General features: G+C 38.8%; 1 protein-coding gene across 1 annotated transcript in view; it reads right to left on the bottom strand.

Annotated features, from left to right (window-relative positions):
- Positions 1–20,755, bottom strand: part of LOC121391052 (carcinoembryonic antigen-related cell adhesion molecule 8-like) — a 129,916-nt gene that overhangs the window by 61,012 nt on the left and 48,149 nt on the right. The window contains exon 2 of the mRNA XM_041522810.1: positions 1,013–1,342. Coding sequence (XP_041378744.1) covers positions 1,013–1,316 — 304 coding nt within the window. The 5' untranslated portion in view covers positions 1,317–1,342. The remainder of the gene's footprint in view (positions 1–1,012; positions 1,343–20,755) is intronic.

The raw sequence follows: 20,755 nt of genomic DNA on the forward strand, positions 1-20,755 counted from the left end.
GAAACTATTATTTTTTATTTTCTGAAATATGTTTTTACACATTTGTTTTGTTTGGGGGTTTTGGGCAAAATTCAACCACTTTTCAAGCACAACCTAAATATAGGGCATTTTCCAGGCCTGGATTATAAAATCATGAAAATCAAGGACTTTCCATGATTTCCAGAACGCGTACAAACCATGTTATTTGGATATAAGCACAAAAATAAGTTGAAATGAAACGAATGCAGACGCAAAGCCAATCTTATCTTATAGAATATTAAACAAGCTTGCTTGTCTACCATTTTTTATGAAATGAGTGAAAAGTTTTGGTATCTGACAAGCGGAAGCACAGATATTTATTAAGTCTAAATTAAAAAGTAATGACAACGGTCAAATTATTTTTTAATTACCTAACCCTATCAAAAATTTAAAACTGTAAAAGCAAAACTTTTGAAGAATTGATGTCCTCTCGGAAGATGTTGGTTTAAAAAATCTCTAACAAAATTGGCCGAGTTATTCCGAATTACTTTTACGATTCTTACTGACCAGAAAGCATCGAGTGGGTTATCGAAACTACTAAATTTCCACTCAATAAAAGCAAAAATAGACATATTATGACACCATGAAATGACAGAAAACATCGTGATTTGAGACTGTTTTTTTCCTGGGTTTTAAAATATGTTGCTTGTGTCATTTAAAAAATTCAATTTCATTTGTACAAATTATATTTAAGAGCCATGCAGGCCCGTATACTAGGCAAGCCAGAGAGTCAGACATGATTTTTGCGAGCCCCAGGCTCGCCTTAAAATTGCACACTGTGACATGATACTTTGGTTAAACATTTACCAATTTTGTAAATATGTACATGTAGATTGCCTAACAAAATGATACACAAGATAGCCCACACAAGACCAAAATTGAACCATTGAATCATACATTGTAATTCAACAAACCGTGAGAAATTGGGTCTAAGTTTCCTAAAAAGTTAAAAATTAAAAAAATAAAAATAAAAAAAATAAAAAAGTGAACTTACTTTTGAAAGTCATGATACATGAAAATTGGCCAGCTCCTGTTGATCCATCCCGACAAATCCATTTTCCAACATCTGTTGCAGTATTAAAAGAGTAGATGGTAAGATCATGTTGTGTAGGTGATACAATAGTAGCAGTGTAGCCATTTATGCCCCCTGCTGGATCACAAACCTTGTTTGCAGTGTCACATAGTATGATCATTTGTGGTGATCCACCATTAGGTCGGATCCATCTGATTCCATAAACTACAGTCATAGTTATTTTGCAGGTTAATGTTAGATTCTCTCCAGGTATTCCGCCATTCATACAATCAATAGCTGTATCTGCAATGCCTGTAATTATATCAAATATAAAGTTAGAAAATATGTCTTTAATTAAATTTGGAAGGCACAAATATAAATGGGCCAAGCCTGCCTACAAAGAAATAAAATATGGATCTCATCTGAACTTGCATTTACTGCAACCACACCTGATTAAGCAAATTTTTTGAAAAAATTATAATTATCATCAAAACCTCTCAACAATTTTTTTATTTTATTTCTTACTGATTTTCCAAAAAGAAAACAGACATCGATCAGTGAAACCATACCACTTGCACAGGTGTTATCAATTAGTACTAGTACTACTACATAAAACAAGTTACTTCAAACCAATCGGTTATTTAAATACTACAGAGGTCAGCCTACGTGTAATCATCAAAGAAAGATTTCAAAATGCATATCAGAATTTTTTAGTATTTGTTTTATGCTATTTCCTAAACCGGACTATATTAAGCTGCTACAGCAAGTAACGACACGACAGATGGCGTAGTGTTGCCTTAAGGTTCCAATACAGGGGTGCACAAATTGGTTGTCCGCGTGCCTGGGACAACCGAAATATCTTGCGGGCAACCATTCTTTGTCAAACAGTTGCCCAACGGGCAACCAAGAAAATCATTAAACAAATAAAAGGAAAAACAAAACTTGACAACACTCGGACAGTTACGGGCAATTTAAACGTATCGGCACTGACAACTTGACTGACAGGCGATATAAATATCCACGCTATTTCCTATTCACCCTAAAAACTTTGTTGACGCATCCCAATACTGACGACTTGTGCTTACTGAGTGTGATTTTTTTAAACACCAAATGGCAAGATTTAGTCTAATTAGTAATGAAATATTTCTTAAATGTTGTTATTATTAACTTTACTGCAATTTGTAAAACATGTTTTAAGTTCTTCGTATTTTCATGAATTAAATTGTATTTTTGTTAAATGGTTTAGTAATATTGTCAATATAAAAAATGTATTTGGTGACGAAATTATCCAGATAGTGACAAACTAGTAGTACTAAGTAGGGTCGATTTGACATGAGACAAACTGTTTGGTATCACTGAAAATGTGGATCAGGCCTGCTACTGTTTTACAGAGTATTCCCACGCTTTCGCTGCACAGTTTTGTGTCATTGGAATTGTAAGTGTTATTGAATGATGGGTGTTGTTTGTTCAGAATTATGTATCCTTTAAAAATAATATCTTGTAATATTACTAGTGTTTAATTTCTTCGATCTCCTACACAGAGGTTAAGCAGTAGTTAAAAATTTGCACTGAATAATGTTGGCTAAAGTACATCACAATCTTTGGGAATGGATGATGCACCCGTTTAAACGAGCATTACATAATATGAGTTGTTTCGCGCCCTTTTTTGGAGGTGGTGAAGTGTATGTGTGCGCACGTGTTTGTGCGTGTGTGTGCATGTTTTCCCCAGTATTACATGATGTGATAGGTAGGGTATATAAAAGCCCGATTTGTGTCTGTCAGGTAATTGTTAACAGTTCAAAATTATATTCATGAAACTTTTATAAAATATGTGGGCAACCAAGAGATGATGTTGGGCAACCAATTTCACATTCGTGCAGCCCTGTCAATAGATCAAATCAATTCCTATTGCTGATAATGTTAACTTTTACTAATAAAACTGACATACACCCAGGAAGTACAGTAATAAAAAGTGTGGCACCTCACATCTAATCTACCTACAAGAAAATGTACAGCTATTCTAGCTTGGGAATCTGTTATTACCGCTTGCGGTTATTTTGAGGTTCCCAAGTCAAGGCTGGGGAACCTATTGTTTTTGGTGGGATTATAATTTTTTTTTTTTGGTCTCCTCTATTGTGTCTTCTTGTAAGAACAGTTCTGGGCCGATTTAGCTGAAATTTGATAAGTGGTTGGGTACTTCGGGGGGGGGGGGGGTTGATTGTATTAAAAATCGATGTGTATTGGTTATGTGTATTAGCCTTTTATGTCCACATTGTTGATTTTTCACGTTAACTGATTGAAATTTATTATTTTTCACATATCGTAGCTGAAAAATGTAAATAGCAGCCTTTTTCCGTAAATATTGTATTCATGTTTTTATTGTTAGGTGAACGCAGTTTTGGACGTCGATGGTATATGTTTTTTGTTATTTTAGTTTTGTTTAATTGTGCACAATGCAGGTAATGATCGCGAAATGTATTTTATACTGTCGTCATTTTGATCACGTACAGAAAATAATAGGTGCGTTGTCCAATAATTCTACGGTGTATAATGTTTATACATATTGATATAACAGTAAACGCATTACACCAACAAAAAACTAATTTAGTAAAGCAGGTTTTGTTTTCATCAATAGCATAGCGACGTACTCGCAGCAGGGTTTCCGCCAGAAAAAAACATTTGGGTACGTAGTTATGAGTTTGTGATCACGGAGCACGCGTGGCAAAACTTGCCACTGATGCCGAAGGCGACTTATTGAGAGGGTGGTCTGGGGTCCCTCCCCCATTAAAAAAAATGGATTTGTAGATGTCCGGAGAATTGATTCCCGGCATTTAGAGTCTGAAATCCGGGCCATCTCATGGTGATATTTTCCATGTTTTGTAGGAGAATGAATGACGAATGTAACAGTCATCAGGAAATTTGTAAACTTGCCTTCACATTTTTGAACTAATTGTCGATTATTCATGAAGTAGGCTGCGTTCAGCACCTTTAAATGATGGAAACTTTCCTGAACTATTTTGACTCTTCTCGAAAAGGTCATTCCTTTTTACATGTTGAGTGTATAATAATAAAAAATTAAAACATTTTTAAAAAAAGTCTAGCAAACGTAAGCCACAAATGGTTGGCTGAAATTTAGCCAATGGGATCAGGTTAAAATGGAACTACTACAAAAAATGAACCATCGATGGCGAAAATGGAACCAATTTGGCAAAAACATACCTCAAAGTATTGGCTCAGTATAGTTAAAACGGCAGCCTAACTTTTAAACATATTCTGATTATTGCATATAATAAACAGGAACCATTCATACCTACCCATCCTGCCCTCTTATGTGCAGGTCTACACCGAAATACAATTATTTAACGTTTTAAACAAACTTCATTTTTATTTTTTATTTTACCCTGGTACATTTTGATAGAGTATGCCATGAACCCCCTCCCTCCCATATGTTCTTTGTGTGTGATATTCAACCCCTCCCATTCATGGCACATACATATTTTATTTAGATGTCAGATAACCTATTAACATCATAAATTAACAACAAAAAGGTATACAGCGTCAATACATTGTATTTGTGTCATTAGTTTTATTTTATTTGTTCTTTTTATGAACTTAAAAAAACACCTCTCCCATCAAAATAAAATACCTTTCACATATAAACAAATGATAGAAAATTTATAAGCACATGAATGCATAAATTAAATATATTAATACAATATTTTTCACAAATATATAAAGTTGATATTACATAACCTACAGCAAGTGCTACTCGTACTTAATATGAATTCGTGTAATGAAATTACTACCGATAATGTTTTAAAGGACACCACACACAAAGACCTGTAGTGGGTAATGGATTAAGTTGGTGTCAAAGACGGCATTACTCGAACGCACGGCTCGCTGCGCGTCTTAGGTTTGGGGTATAAACAAATACGTCATCGATGAGAGTTATCAAAGACTTCCAGCAGTATCGGTACCGGGTTGTGCCTTTCAGTCATCTTTTTCTTTTTTTTGTCTCCAGGTTTATCGGAAATTTAACCTTCTGAGTACTGCAGGCGAGATATCTCGCCTGACATCACGTCAGTTGACATACTGTATACTGCATACAGTGCATTCCCCAATTCATATTTCCCGCCTTTTTGCTCATGGCACTCACCAGAAACGGAAATGTAATAAAAGAAAAAATATTTCTTTTCAAAATGGTGGCTTTTATTTTAATTTTTTCAATTCAAAAATACCTTGAAATTTTGACTTACAAAAGTGGTTTTCGGCAAGTATATTCGCTTAACAACAATGGCGGCACATCTCGGTCATTTTCAGGGATCGATAGCTGATTGTAACAGCTAATTTGATAATAAATTTGATTGTTTTACCAAATATTGCAATATGAATCGTAGTTCGGGTTTTAAAAACAATAATGGTCAAAAAACCACTTTAATCTGGAATAATGGACATAAATACATGGCACAATATTTCACGAGAACCGTTGTTCTGTTCGCATGTCAGTTATGCAACTTTAAAATAACAAGAACCACCAAACAGTTACGCGGTGAATACTTACATTCTAAAATTAAAAGTACCATATAGCAATAAAAAAGTAAAGTTTGTTTTATTTAACGACGCCACTAGAGCACACCCCTGCGCATGCTGTAACCTCACCGTGGTGCAGGGGTGTAACATTCTCTTTGAGAATGGCCAATACAGCACAATTGATACAATTGAAATTTTGAGTAAAAGTCAGTATCTATCTGTGATATTATAATTTTTGCAGTTCTTTACACTGTTTTTATTTAAATTTTGAATTTTTATATTGATGTTGATCATCACTTTATTTATTTGCATTACCATAGTTTGACGCCCAATAGTCGATGTATTTTTCATGCTGGGGTGTTGTTAAACATTCATTCATTCCACTAGATCACATTGATTTTTTATCTTATCATCGGCTATTGGACATCAAACATACATGTATGGTCATTCTGACACTGGGTATTTTTTTTAGAGGAAACCCGCTGTTGCCATGTAGGCTACTCTTTTAAGACAGGCAGCAAGGTATCTTTTATTTGGGCTTCCCACAGGCAGGATAGCACAAACCATGGCCTTTGTTGAACCAGTTATGGATCAATGGTCGGTGCAAGTGGTTTACACCTACCCACTGAGCCTTGCGGAACACTCACTCAGGGTTTCTGGATTAAAAATCCCATGCCTCGACTGGGATCCGAACCCAGTACCTACCAGCCTATAGACCAATGGCCTAACCACAACGCCACCGAGGCTGGTACCACGTGATTTAAAGCCAAGGACATTGACGTAAATTAGAGCGTTTGTTTACACTGTGCATAGAGGAGTTGGACGGAGCTGGCGTCACTTCACCCCAAGCTATCCAACCGGACGTCATAAAAATGAAATAAAACGGTTGCCCCCAGTTAGCAGGAATAATCATAGTTTTTTATTAACTCTAAAATTACGCGTTTTTCATTTGCTTGGGAGAAAAACTCAAGATGGTTCTTTCAAATTAAAATTAAATAAATTACAAAAATGGTCATGAAAAGAGCACCTCCTCGTGGTGTAGCCTGGATGTACATAATTATGATTATGTTTGCTTAATTGTAATTGAAAGCTTTAAGCAAAGGAATTGTGATACTGTAGCATACAACAAGCATTTTTTTTAACATGCTTTTTTATTACCTTTGTATTGTAAACTGAAGCACCGAACATGTGCGTACTGGAAAGGACCGTCAAGATGAGGTTCGATTTGCAGTGACCATTTCACACCTGGGGATTAGGACAATTATCTAAGATGGTCGATGGGAATGGCACCAAAACTTTTGTTAAAGAACTTGTCTGTTCCAAGCCTGCATTTATATAGGTTAAAAAAATAAATGTAGGAAAAATATTTTTTTAGAAAAAAATTTGCATTTTTGATGTTCGGGCTGTACATAACGATATCCCGAACATCGCCCAAAGACAAAAACAGATAGGCCTACTGAATGTTAGTGCGATTTTTTCTAAAAAATCTTTATTTTTCCTACATTTATTCTTTTAACATGTACAGTGACAGTCAGACCTCATTACAACGACCGTCATTACTGCGACATTTACAGCATCTGACCACAAATTGTAGGGAACAAACATACATCAGTGTTATTCTGTTCATTACAATGGAATTCACACCTTCCGACACTGACAGAGCAAATTAGGAACAGATGTAACAGACCAGATGAAAGTCTATTATTGTCTGTAATGAAATAGACTAGTGGAAAGTCTGGGTTATTTTTACTGGCTGCAATGCATTTCATTATGTGCATTATACGGTCGCACGTGCATTGCGAGGGCAGTGATCTCCAGCCAATGGGAGACGGCTGCACTGCAGTGAGAGACAAATAAAAGCGGTTAGCGATGAGCGTTCGGGGTCTTCCGCTGGGAACGTGATTGGGTCGGTAGGTAAAACAGTATGAGTAAATGTTAGGTTAACTGGGGCTGGGGGTGGTCGTAATTTACTGTAGTTGTTATTTAATACATTCGACAGTGAACACTGCGATTATATGTTATGTTTTGTGTTTTGATGATTATGTACTAAATATTATTATTTCAATTGGTGTTTGTGTTTTATTACATGTAGTAATTATGGCATCCGGATGAATTTCGAATCTGCGTGGATGAGAGCCCGTGAGGGAGCCTCCCTCTCCTGTCAACTTTCACTTGTTGAGGGTTGAGGGGAGATTGACGCTCACTCGTGGCCGTTCCATCCTCGTTGATGGTCTTATTATTGTTCTAGATTTAGGACGGTTACACAAACGTGCATCCAACGTCTGAAAACACCTCTTTACATAACCACAGATTATCACAGATACTGTAGCATATTGACAGTACACACACAACCACTTAGATTCCTTGATCTCGTAGTGAGCCGATTGTGTCACATGCTGTCCAAGCTACCGATGTCGGCGAAATCTGTAGACATGTATTGCTTTTGCAAATAAGACTTTAGTTAACCAATTAAATGATTAACTTTGAACAATAAAATCTTCTATTTTCATATTTTGTAAACGAAATGTAGACGTCTGTAACCAAGTAATGATTAGACTGACGATGAATGCGCCTTGTTTAATATATTTAATGATGTTTTTTTAAAAACATATTTAATGTATGTACGTGTATTTGTTGTTTTTAATAATAATTGAAATACATTAATTATTTAAATGCTATCCAGTCATCAGTTAATATTAATTAGTATTTTTTCTCAAAAATATTTTTTCCTACATTAATTTTTTTAACATATATAAATACATTGTGTTGAAGTGTATTTTTGTGCCAAATATGAACATTAACATTCGGGCTGTTTTTGTCTTCGTGCTGCAAATAGGCTGACCACATTTGGCTCAACAGTGTACTACAGTTCAAACTGATAAGGAAGTACCCCTAACGGATTTTTTCCTTCTTCCTCACCAATTGAGGTTGCATTAGAATAAACAGACAAATGCGACAAGTCCGAAATGTCCAAACTAACGTCCGAAAAGAATGAGCTATTTTCCAAAGAATCATTACATGCTGTCACCATGCTAACCTACTAATGAATGAGTGGAATTCACCTGATGCTACGTCACAGGTCAAATGCGGGTCAAATCGACTGGATCAGTGTCCCCCCCCCCACCCCCACCCCCGAGCGTTTTACAAAGTCGCTTTATTAATAATTGGGGTGGTATTTTTTTTTTTTTTTTATCGTTAATAATGTAATCTTTATGTATTTTTTTATATATACTGTGGACCTTTAAGCAAATGTGTTGCCCGTCTGCCAAAACTGTCCACAGCCAGGCACAGAAACACAGAAATGTTGGAAAATATTATAATGTTGTCACATACTGACAATCACTTTACAACTAATATGTCCTATAGACAATATCATTGTGTAGTCTTTGTATTTATTAATATAAAATACGTTAGGCCCGTAGGACTGGGGTGGGGTGGGGTGGGGGGGGTGAAGGGCAGGCCTATGGGATTGTTCTCCATCCTACACTTGAGGATGTTTTAAATTTTCACTACTCCACATAAATACATGTAAAGATGATATAAAGGTGAAAATCTAGTTTGTATCCCTCACAAGATATTGTATCCCCCCATATACACTTCAATTATCGTTCCTACAGGCCTGTACAAATGTAGACAATATGTAGAGACTGAGGTTAGGAGCCAGTTCCTTTTATCTTTAGGATTTTGTAATCATGATTTCAAACCAACTGTATTAGGTAGTTTGCTCCACATACTGACATAAAACATTTGTTATTATATATTGGAATAAAACACACAAAAGAAGTACAATATATCCAGTTATTTTCTTTAATCATTCATGGAAGAAGAAGGAAGTCCTGGTGAAAATATATTACAGGTAAAACAAAACAAAATAATATATGATGCTTATTCCAAGTATTGTAAATTTTTCTTTAAATTGCTAGATGCCAAAACAAAGAAAGAAATCTTTTATTTAATAACGCACTCAAAATATTTTATTTACAGTTATATGCCGTCAGATGGTTAAGAACCACAGATATTGAGAGGAAAGCCAAAAGTGATTAATTATATTATTTTATGGTAACAGTATAAAATTAAACACAACCAATTGTTTCAACCTCTGCCAAAGGTAGCAGGCTTTCTGCCAGAACATAATTCGAGGGTACGTATAAAAAAACTAAATACAGTCAAACCCGCTTATTTGCATACCCTCGGTGCTGCTCGATTTTGTGCAATTAACCGGGTTAGTCGATTAACCGATAGAGTACCGACTTTCACTTTGTAACAGCCATCCAACTACAAAGTGGCATGGGAGACAGTCTAGCATAATGCGGTACTTCATACCGGAACTATTACAGTTAACACATGTCACATGCAGTTGGATATATATAAATGTAAAAAAATATATCTATCGATATATATATATATATATAATTAGCATGACGTTTTTGTTTTAATCTGCCAGACCAGAAATAATTTTTTTTAAAACCAACAAAGTCCATCACTGGGCGTCGTTTTCTAAAAACACAAACTTTGTGCATTAAAAAAAAAAACCACTGACCATCCACTAGTGTAAACAAAGTGTATTTAGCCATGTAGTTAATGAAATAAACTTAAAACAACAGAACCATCAAAACGTTCACGTTTCATCGGTGCACATGTTTACAAAATGACGTCAGTTTCCGGAATTACCGATTGACCGAATAGAATTACGTGAACTTGTATGAATTTGCTGGTATGGTGTTCTTTCCATCCCAAAAGATATGGCAAGCTTTGGTATTATTTGTGATCCCCAAATAATGACTTTGCTATTGTTAAGCAATTAAAGTTAAGCTCGGCTAGTGAGTCGTTATCAGTTCCAGCAGTCTGCATTGCATGCATGACCGGTCTAACACAATTGACTGATCTCCATGGTGCGGTCCGACTGATTGGTGTCTAACAATATAGCAGAAACTTAGGGACGGTCCATAAATAACGGTCTTTGTTATGTTTGTTTTTTTGACGACCTCCCCCACCAGTCTTTTTTTTTTCGCTACATTTTCCAGGAAGCAAGTGATAAATCGTTTCTTTTGCGAATATAGCGTACACTGCATCTAATGAATAAGTGAACAACAACCCTTTCTCGGTCACATTTATTAAAAACATAACCGCCTAGGACGATTGATCTGTAATCTTTTAATTACTAACAAGGCTTCTCAACATAACGTAATAATTGATACAGAACAATGATTGCCCTGAACACGTCAATCGAATAGGGCCTCAATAGTTGAGTGCGCATGCGTACAAGCGCACAGGCGGTACTTCTAAAAATAATAGTTATTGAGATGGCCTCTGATTAACAGCAATATATTGCAAACAAAACATTAGGTCTTAGGTTTATTCAACTTAATTATGTCATTCTTAAATCTTGTAGTCGGGTATTGTGATTCACCAGTAGTAACGTGCACACCATCTCATTTGCATGTCACACGTCGACTCTGTAAACAGCGATTACAGTCGGCTTACCACACAGTGAGATCAAACAAAACAGATTAATCGGTGATTTATTTGAGTTTTTTTGCCAAAGTTTGATAGACATTCTCAGTCATTTGTGACATTAATTTAGCACACACACACAAAAAAAAATCGTTATTTATATGTGCAAATAACCGATATATAGCCTGTAGTCTGTGCAATTAACCAGATGTTTTGTAGTGTTATAAGGGCAAATGGTTCCGTGTTGGATGAAAATAGTCGATTAACCGAATTATGCTATAAACCGATGTGCAAATAAGTGGAGATGACTGTATATTCAAAGGCATTTTTAATATGACCTACAGAAAGCATTGAAAAGTGCAATTTTATTATGCTTTAATAGTGGACATTAGCTAATAGCTTTAAAACTAATTAACCATCATTCATTCTGACCACAGTACATGTGTTGATCCTGCCAAAGTGTTAGCATTTTAATTTCAATGACAATATACTGAATTGATAATAAACATTGTTAAATAAACGTTAAACATATAAGTTCACGTTTTGAAGTTGTTTTGTTATGAGGTTAACAAACCAACTAGATCAGGAGACGTTAGTATGGAGTCATTATGGGCAGTCAGTGAAAATTAATTTGGTAATTATAGGCAAATAAATGTGAACTATAAATATTCATATGTGAACACATTGCAATACCTTAATTTAATGTATATCTTAAAGTTACAGTCTCTGGTTACCATATTATAACATCATGTACAAATATGAAATTATAAATGATGGTGAAGTAATAAATAAATAAATACATGTAAATAATAATAATAAAAAAGTTTACCTTCGAAAATATCAGATATTTCAAATGAACTTGTATGTGACTGATATAAGTACTAGTGAAAAGTAAATAAAATAAATAAATAAAATAAAATAAAATAAAATAAAATAAAATAAATAAATAAAATAATAAATAAGGTCACGGCGCTACACACACGTGCACGCACACACACACATACGTTTTAAAACTTTGTAAAGTTACAGTATCTGGTTACCATATTATAACATCATGTACAAATATGAAATTATAAATGATGGTGAAGTAATAAAAAAATAAATACATGTAAATAATAATAATAATAAATGTAACCTTCGTAAATACCAGATATTTCAAATGAACTTGTATGTGACTGATATAAGTATTAGTGAAAAGTAAATAAAATAAATGAATAAATAAATAAATAAAATAAAATAAGATAAATAAAATAATAAATAAGGTCACGGCACTACACACACACACGTTTTAAAATTTCGTAAATATCAGATATTATTTCAAAGTTACAGTATCTGGTTACCATATTATAACATCATGTACAAATATGAAATACAAGCTCAGATGCACTTTTAAAAAACTTGTGTGTGTTCGCTAGGAACGGAGATCGTCAAAAGTATGTACACTCGATTCGTCGCCTGTGCCGCCATTGCTCGGCAAAGGACAAAGGACAGCCTGTTGTCAGTTTCAGTTAACACGTGCATTTGCCGATTTCAAATTGTAGGGTTAGTCTCAAAAAATGAAATGAGAAATCTCGTGCTGTCGTTAAACAATAGTTTTATTCATCTTACTGTACTAGCACAACAACCTTGCTATACAACCTGAGTCGTCTCAAAAAATGAAATGAGAAATCTCGTGCTGTAAGAAGAATGTTCGGTTGAGGATACGGTACTAGAGTCTTTCGTTAAAACTGCTTTGATCTTAATAATGTATTATCGACAATCGTACCTTTCTATTTCAGAATTAATATTTTATAAAGTGTTAGTAGAACTTTCAAAGTTTAGTTTGTATACTAGTAACACATTGATCATGTATATATTTTAAAAATAAAATATAGTAAAGAAGACAATGAACATTTTCTTAATTTTGCGTGTTAAAATCGACAAATTCAAATAAATATTCTTTCATTTAAAAAGGGTAAAGTTAGGTTTTTTTATAGAAAATTTGTTTCTAATTTTCATTATTATTCATACTTACCTAGTACTAGCACAACAACAATGCTATACAACCTAAGTCATCTCCTCCACTGCAGAATTGTCTTCCCATGCCGGATGTATATCCATATCCGTGCATGGGCAGACCATTGTCCTCGATTCAAAGTCCATAATGACCGAATCCAGGGAAGACCTCCTAGGGGCAGGTGGGAGGATACCGTTGTTGTGCTAGTACTAGGTAAGTATGAATAATAATGAAAATTAGAAGAAAAAAATTCTAATAGTCTTATTCATCTTACTGTACTAGCACACCAACTATGCTATAACAGACTTGATTTAACACCGTTAGAGCACGTGAATTCAACATTAATGGGAGGAGATAAGAAAACACATGAGGACTTACCCATTCGACCAACGTGAATCGTCTCAAGTAATTACAAGGTGTAAGACAACCAAGACATACGAGGTATAAAGGTCTAAGTGACTATTAATTATCAATATCTGAATTGATAAACATCTTCCATCCCCCGCGTGAGGCAAAACCATCTCACAAGTGAAAGGAAAACACTAGACTGCCCCAGATAGCAACCATACCCTTTCCCGAAAAGGTGGCTCAACTATCTCCTGACACGACCTGTACGAGCTGTCGTACAGAAACAACCTGCTGACCAGCAATCACTGACTGGATACGTCTGGTACAATCGGGACCAACTGCCATGTCACGAAAATAGAAGTGGTCGAACGTATGTCGACCCTTCCACACTCCTGCATTCATCACCTTGATAATATCCAAGGAATCGTGAAAATTCAGGGAAGCTGAGATCACTCGAATCTCATGAGGCCAAACTGAGAAGTTCTGCAGAACATGATCTCCTGCCATCTCATACGCCAGCTTGATGGTTGCAGCAATCCATCGAGACAATGCATTCTTAGTAATATCTCCCGGCTGTTTAGTGTAAGAAATAAACAGCCTCTTCTTCCAACCATGAAGAAGTGTAGTACGATGCAGATAATACTTTAATGCCCTGACCGGACAAAGGAGACGGTCAGAATTATCAGAAGGCAACGTACAAGACAAACTTTGAATGATTGCCGGAAAAACTCCTCTCTTGGCGCCTGGTTTTTAGACACAAAGATGGGATCAGTTCACAACATAACCGACCCATCAGGGTTATAATCGACCAAATCATGCAAGAAAGCATGAATCTCACTAATACGGTGACAAACCGCAAGAGAGACCCGGAAAAGCGTCTTTCAAGTCAAAAGTCGAAGAGTGGCAAACCGCAATGGCTGATAAGGCGGACCCTTGAGCGCATTAAGAACCAGAAAAACGTCCCATTTTGACAAAATGGAAGGCCTCTCAACCATGGATTGCAAAGATTTGAGTAAGTCATGCAATACAAGATTCATGGAAAAGTCTGTCTGACCACACTGCCTGAAAGTAGTAAAGATGGAAGAACGATGACTTTTGACTGTCTGAACTTTAAGCTTCCTTTCCTGGACCAAGGCCAGAAAGTATTCAGCTAAGTAAGTCATTGACAGTAGGTGATAAGGGATCGAAATCCCGTTCACCTGCCCAACGAACCCAAGCGATCCAGTGGCATTGGTAAACTCGCTTAGTTGACCGGCGCTTCGAAGAGGAGACGAGTTCAGCAATTCGTTCCGAAAAGCCTCTGCCTCGCAGGGAAAACTCGACAACCTCAACGAGTGAAGCCGGAAGACCTCCGGCTTCGGGTGCCACACCGGCTGCTGCAGCCACTGGCTGAGCAGATCCGAAAGGGGTGGCAAGCGCACCGGCTCCTGCACTAACAGGGTGTATACTACCAAATCAAATCCCATAGACGACATAGTAACATATCAACATAAACACCACAGATATAAATACTACCACCCCTCACACTTAAAGTGAATCAGAAAAAATTGGGGGTCAAGCTGCTTGTTTCTGAGATAACGGGTAGCGTCTATGACTAACCTAGTTCCGCACAAAATTTGAGTACTTTTTTTTTTTACAGGTACCCCATACACGTTTCAAGCACAAGGCTACTTGACACATTGGTACTAGATGAAATATAATTGCACTTTTTTTTTTACCCAGATGAAACTATTTTTTTTTACAACCAACACATTCACATTTATAACGAATCACAGGACTTGTGGTGTTCACTTCTCTATCAAAAGTCCGGTGCACCTCGAACTTTGACCCAGCCGGAAGTTATTTGGTTTAGTGACAGAAGCTGAGAAAACCATGGTTGGGCTGCCCAACCCGTCGCCACGAGTGTCACTCGACACGGTTGCATTCCGACCTTGGCCAGAACCTTGCTGGCTAAGACTGGGGGCGTGAAGGCATACAGATCCAACCCCATCCAGTCCATGCTCAACGCATCGTACTCCAGAGCCAAAGTATCGGGAACCGGTGACACAAACAACAGTAACTGGTGGTTCAGCCTGGTCGCGAACATATCCACTTGTGGACTCCCCGACAATAGCAGAATCCTGCCCGCAACCATCTTGTGCAACATCCACTCTGTTTGGACAGGTGAACGACGACTCAAGGCGTCCGCCAAGACGTTGACTGAAGAGGGAATGTGTTTTGCCGTCAACACAATCCCCCCACTGATCGCACAATTCCTGGATCTCCAAGACTCAGTGACTTGGACTTGGTGCCACCCCAACGATTGAGGTATGCGACTGCCGTGTTTTCGCACCTCAACAAAATGCTCCGAAACTGGAGGCAAGCCCGGCGAACTGCTTCCATCTCCAACAGATTGAGATGGAGGCTCCTTTCAAAGGCACTCCACACACCTGACAGATGTTGATCCCCAAGATGCGCACCGTACCCCTCTAGGGAAGCATCGGTGAACAGGACCAACTCTGGAGCAAGAGGGTGTAAGGGAATCACCTGGGACAAGCACTTGTCAACCAGACACTCTCGGATCATCTGCACGAACTAAGGCCCCACCAGAATCAACGTATCCCAACAGCGGCCGTCCCACACACGTGAGAGACGCCACTGGAGAGGTCTCTTGAATCGTCTGAACCACATATTCAATGCAGCCAACGACTCGAGATGTCCCAACAACCCGTGCAGCGTGCGCAACGAAATGCGCTGCTCCTGAGAAAGACGCTGATCCAGCGCCGTGAAATTGTGGAGGCGTGCATCCGTCGGTCGAACGGATGCCTCCACAAGGTTGAAGACAACTCCGAGATACGTGAAAACCTGAGCTGGCACCAGCTCTGACTTCACCCAGTTGGGAATAAATCCCAAGCGAAGTATCATGTTGATGACCAGACTCATGCCTGTCAGACATGCCTGCTGAGACGAAGCTGGAATCAACCAGTCGTCTATGTAGTTGTGCATACGAATGCCCAACAAATGCACACGGCCTACCACAGCCTTGACTTGCGAGTAAAGGCATGAGGACTCGTGGCCAATCCGAATGGCAGCACTCGAAACTCGTAAGCTTTGCCGTCAAATAGGAAGCGCAGGAACTTTTAAAAATCCTGATGAATCGGAACATGCAGGTAGGTGTCTTTCAGGTCGATGGACGCCGCCCACTGCCAACCTGGAGTAAAGCCCGGACAGACTGCACTGTCTCCATTTTCATGAAAGGGACGACCATAAATGCATTCAGTGGCTTAAGGTTGAGAATCGGTCTCCACTCGCCATTTTTCTTTTGGGCAAAGAACAAATGGGAGTAAAACCCCGGGAGTCCAAATCCACCTGGTGGATGGCACTCTTGCCGAGAAACTCGGCAATCATCGTTTCCACCAGAACCCACCTGTCGGACGACGGCATCGGAGGCATCTGGAGAGAAGAAGTGAGGGAGGAGCCAAAGAAAAGGGAATCCGATATCCCTCCCTGACGACCAACAGAACCCATGGGTTCAGGTCTGGCAGGAGGTGCCATTGTGGAAGAAAATGACGTAACCTGCCACCCACGGGAACGTCTGCTAACGGCACCTCCGTTAACAGTTGCCAGTCATCGCAACACCCTCACCCCAGCAGCTTACCACTCTTAGGTGCCATGCCCTTAGCGGTAGCCCGAAAACGTGCTGCCCTCAGACGAACACGATTCTGTTTGACGGGGGGGTGGCGCCATCCCAGATTGCCAAGTAGGAGCAGAAACCTTAGGATTCTGAACCCCCTCAAGCAAAGCTGGTTTTTTGGAGGAAGGCGGGCGAAACGCAGTAGCACCGGAACGGCACTTACGAGCGTTACCAGGCTGGGGCAGGGCAACGAACTTGACAGACTCCTTATCCATGACAAGGCCGAAGTCCGACCCAAACAGCAAGGTCTCCCTCACTGACCAGCTGTGAAAATAAGTTTTCACAACACCGGTAGCCCATAGCCCAGACAAGTAATGATCGCATCGCAACAAGAGATTGTCTGCCCACAAACGCCCAGACATCTGGGCAATGTGATGCGACGCCTTCGCGGCAGCCGCCAAGCAACCTCGAGCCATCGGGGGGGAAGTCTCTCCACAGCCTTGTCTAATCCAAAAAGGAAGCTACCTTGATGGTTGTTCACCTGAAAGAGAAGTTTCGATAACTTAACCATCATCTATATGTCTCCGATGGCGACACGTACAAAAGACGCCGGACGACAATTAGTCTTAACCCGAGCAGAAACAACCGCAGCATGGTTCTGGAAAGATGCGCCCAATGTTTGATACAAAGTGGGGGCCACCAGCTAAAGCCGCCGGAAACTCTTCCACCACCACTCCCATGATACGATCGGTGCCAGCGATCAAAGTATCAATCTCCAGTAAGGATTCGTATGCCTCCTGGGCAAGTGGAAAACCAAGCTCCGGCCGTGGAGCCTCCACAACCAGCGATCGATTTCCAAAAGAAACACCCTGAATAGTGGGAACAGCCACCTCCGCTGGGAAAGCGTCAGCGCATACAAGTCTGACGTCGTTAATTACGAATTGCAGAACTGTTGCATAATCGAAATCTTCTACAGGAGGGACAGAGGAATCGAGTCCCGCCGCTCGGCAATCCGGATCATCCGAAACATCTTCCGACTACAAACTTTCTCGGAAGAGACCTCCCTCAAAACCGGCGGCACCGAAGACCGCGGCTGAGCCTGAAGGGAAGGGACGGGAACAAACCTCCTTCCATGCTTCACCCCCGCATCGCCAAAACGATCATTGGTGGAAACAGGCACCGACCACGCTGGAAAACCAGGCGACCTGCAGCATAGCACAGAGCCACAAGAGAAAGTTTTCAAACAAACTTTCTTGAAAACCTCCGGGCCAACCCTGAGAATCTACAGGAACCAAAGGCTCCTGCCACTTCTGCGAAGGGTACCGCCGTGAATCTCTACCTCGGTCCGACGAGGTAGGTAAAGCAGCGCCTAAAAAAGTCGCCGTCTCCCACACACCCGGCGTAGCCGATGGCGGAACCTCCAGAGCCAGAGGAACCGGCCCCTCCGGGTAAACATACACATAGGGAGGACTCAACGAGTCCTACACCCAGTGTGCAACATGAGGATCCGCCGCCCCCCAACAGCGTCACTGAACCACTAGCAACGCCATCCGAATGGCGGTGTGAACAGGAGCCGTTCTTACGCCTACCACCCTTCCTCGCACGAACAGTGACCCCGGACTTCTTGGTTGCCTCCTCGCTCTTCTCACCCTTTCCTTTTCGAACATCCCTCTTCCTGTCCGCCTCCCGGACCTGACGACAAAATTTCGTCCAAATGAACGAAGGCCATGTCGCGCAGACCTCACACTGTTGGTCAGATGAATAGGCCCTACACAAGTGCGAGTCGAACCGGGGAAGCCACTTGCCACAGCCAGCTTCGGTTGAGCCCGATGAGGACGTGTCAGACATTCCAAAATAATTCGTAACCCCCATTATCCCAAGCGCGAAGGAAAATAAATAAACAAAAATACACTTTAATGAAACATTTCACATAAGACAATTAACGAAAAACCGAAAAGTTTGCAGAACTCGTTAAAAGTGTACATGTCTAGAATGGAGGACTCCAGAATTGAGAACGATGATCTGCCCATGCGCGGATATGGATATACATCCGGCAAGGGAAGACAATTCTGCAGTGGAGGAGATGTATAGTATTGTTGTTGTGCTAGTACTAGGTAAGTATGAATAATAATGAAAATTAGAAACAAATTTTCTAAAAAAAAACTAACTTTACCCTTTTCAAACGAAAGAATATTTATTTGAATTTGTCGATTTTAACATGTAAAATTAAGAAGTGAAAACGTTCATCGTCTTCTTTACTATATTTTATTTTAAAAATATATACATGATCAATGTGTTACTAGTATACAAACTAAACTTTGAAAGTTCTACTAACACTTTATAAAATATTAATTCTGAAATAGGAAGGTACGATTGTCGATAATACATTATTAAGATCAAAGCAGTTTTAACGAAAGACTCTAGTACCGTATCCTCAACCGAACATTCTTCTTACAGCACGAGATTTCTCATTTCATTTTTTGAGACGACTCAGGTTGTATAGCAAGGTTGTTGTGCTAGTACAGTAAGATGAATAAAACTATTGTTTAACGACACCAATGTTAGAGCATATTAATTTAATAATCATCTGCTATTGGATGTCAATCATTTGGTAATTTTCACATATAATCTTAGAGAGGAATCGGGTGCATGTGCAGGGGGAGGGTATTGGAGGTTGAAACCCTTACCTGCCCAAGCTTAAAAAAACTGAAATATATTTTCTGGGGGAGCATGGCCCGATATAAACTTCGCTCAACAGTCTATCCCGCTGAAATCCCTGCACAAGCGCCTTAGAAACCCGCTACATTTTTTTTTTAGGGATCGTTTATTTGTACCATCCCACGGACTGGATATCACATACCATGGCCTTTTATATATCTGCCGATGGGGATCGATGCTAGACTGACCGCACATTTCCAAAAAACACCTTTTTAGGTCTAAGTAATGAATAAAAATAACATATAGTCTTGACAAATGTTACGTAAATCGAACACAGTGTAACAGTGAGTGAAATGTGTGAGGTCTATGTAAATATCATAACATACACCTTTCACTAATGTGTTTTATTCTCTACATAATTGTTTATTTTACCTTTAATTAATGTTTTATTGGTTTACTAGGTTTTCCCGTATGGAATATACTATATGGGCAAAACCCAAGTGATGTTTCGTGCCAACGATTGGGGCGAATTGTCCGTGCGGGTATTTAGACCAATCGCTATAGTTTATTGTGTAGTGGTCACAGTTTTATGATCACGTGACGGACACTGCTGTAATCTTGTTCAAGACACTCTTTCCACTTCTCCGCTCCACAACTTTATTTCTTCTTCGTATCCTGTATCATTTGCACTGTACACATAAAGTATGACTAACAAGCATGTTTAATGTTATTATAATATAAAATAGTATTTATAACTAGCAAGTAATTTTATATATTAAAAAGTTTTGATTAAAAGCTAGTAAACATATGTTATAATAAAATAATGGTGAAGTTGTTTAATAGTAAACTTAGTAATTAATATAAAACCAACTAAAGTTATATAATATGTTTCTATATATAATAGAACTCATATTTTAACCTTCTGAGTACTGCAGGCGAGATATTTCGCCTGACCTCACGTCAGTCGACATACTGTACACTGTATACAGTGCATTCCCCAATTCATATTTCCCGCCGTTTTGCACACGACACTCGCCGGAAACGGAAATATAATAAAAGAAAAATTAAATTTTTTCAAAATGGTGGCTTTTGTTTTGATTTTTTTAAATTGAAAATACCTTGAAAT

Source organism: Gigantopelta aegis, unplaced genomic scaffold (assembly GCF_016097555.1).
Source record: "Gigantopelta aegis isolate Gae_Host unplaced genomic scaffold, Gae_host_genome ctg1348_pilon_pilon:::debris, whole genome shotgun sequence".
NCBI classification, from domain to species: Eukaryota; Metazoa; Mollusca; class Gastropoda; order Neomphalida; family Peltospiridae; genus Gigantopelta; species Gigantopelta aegis.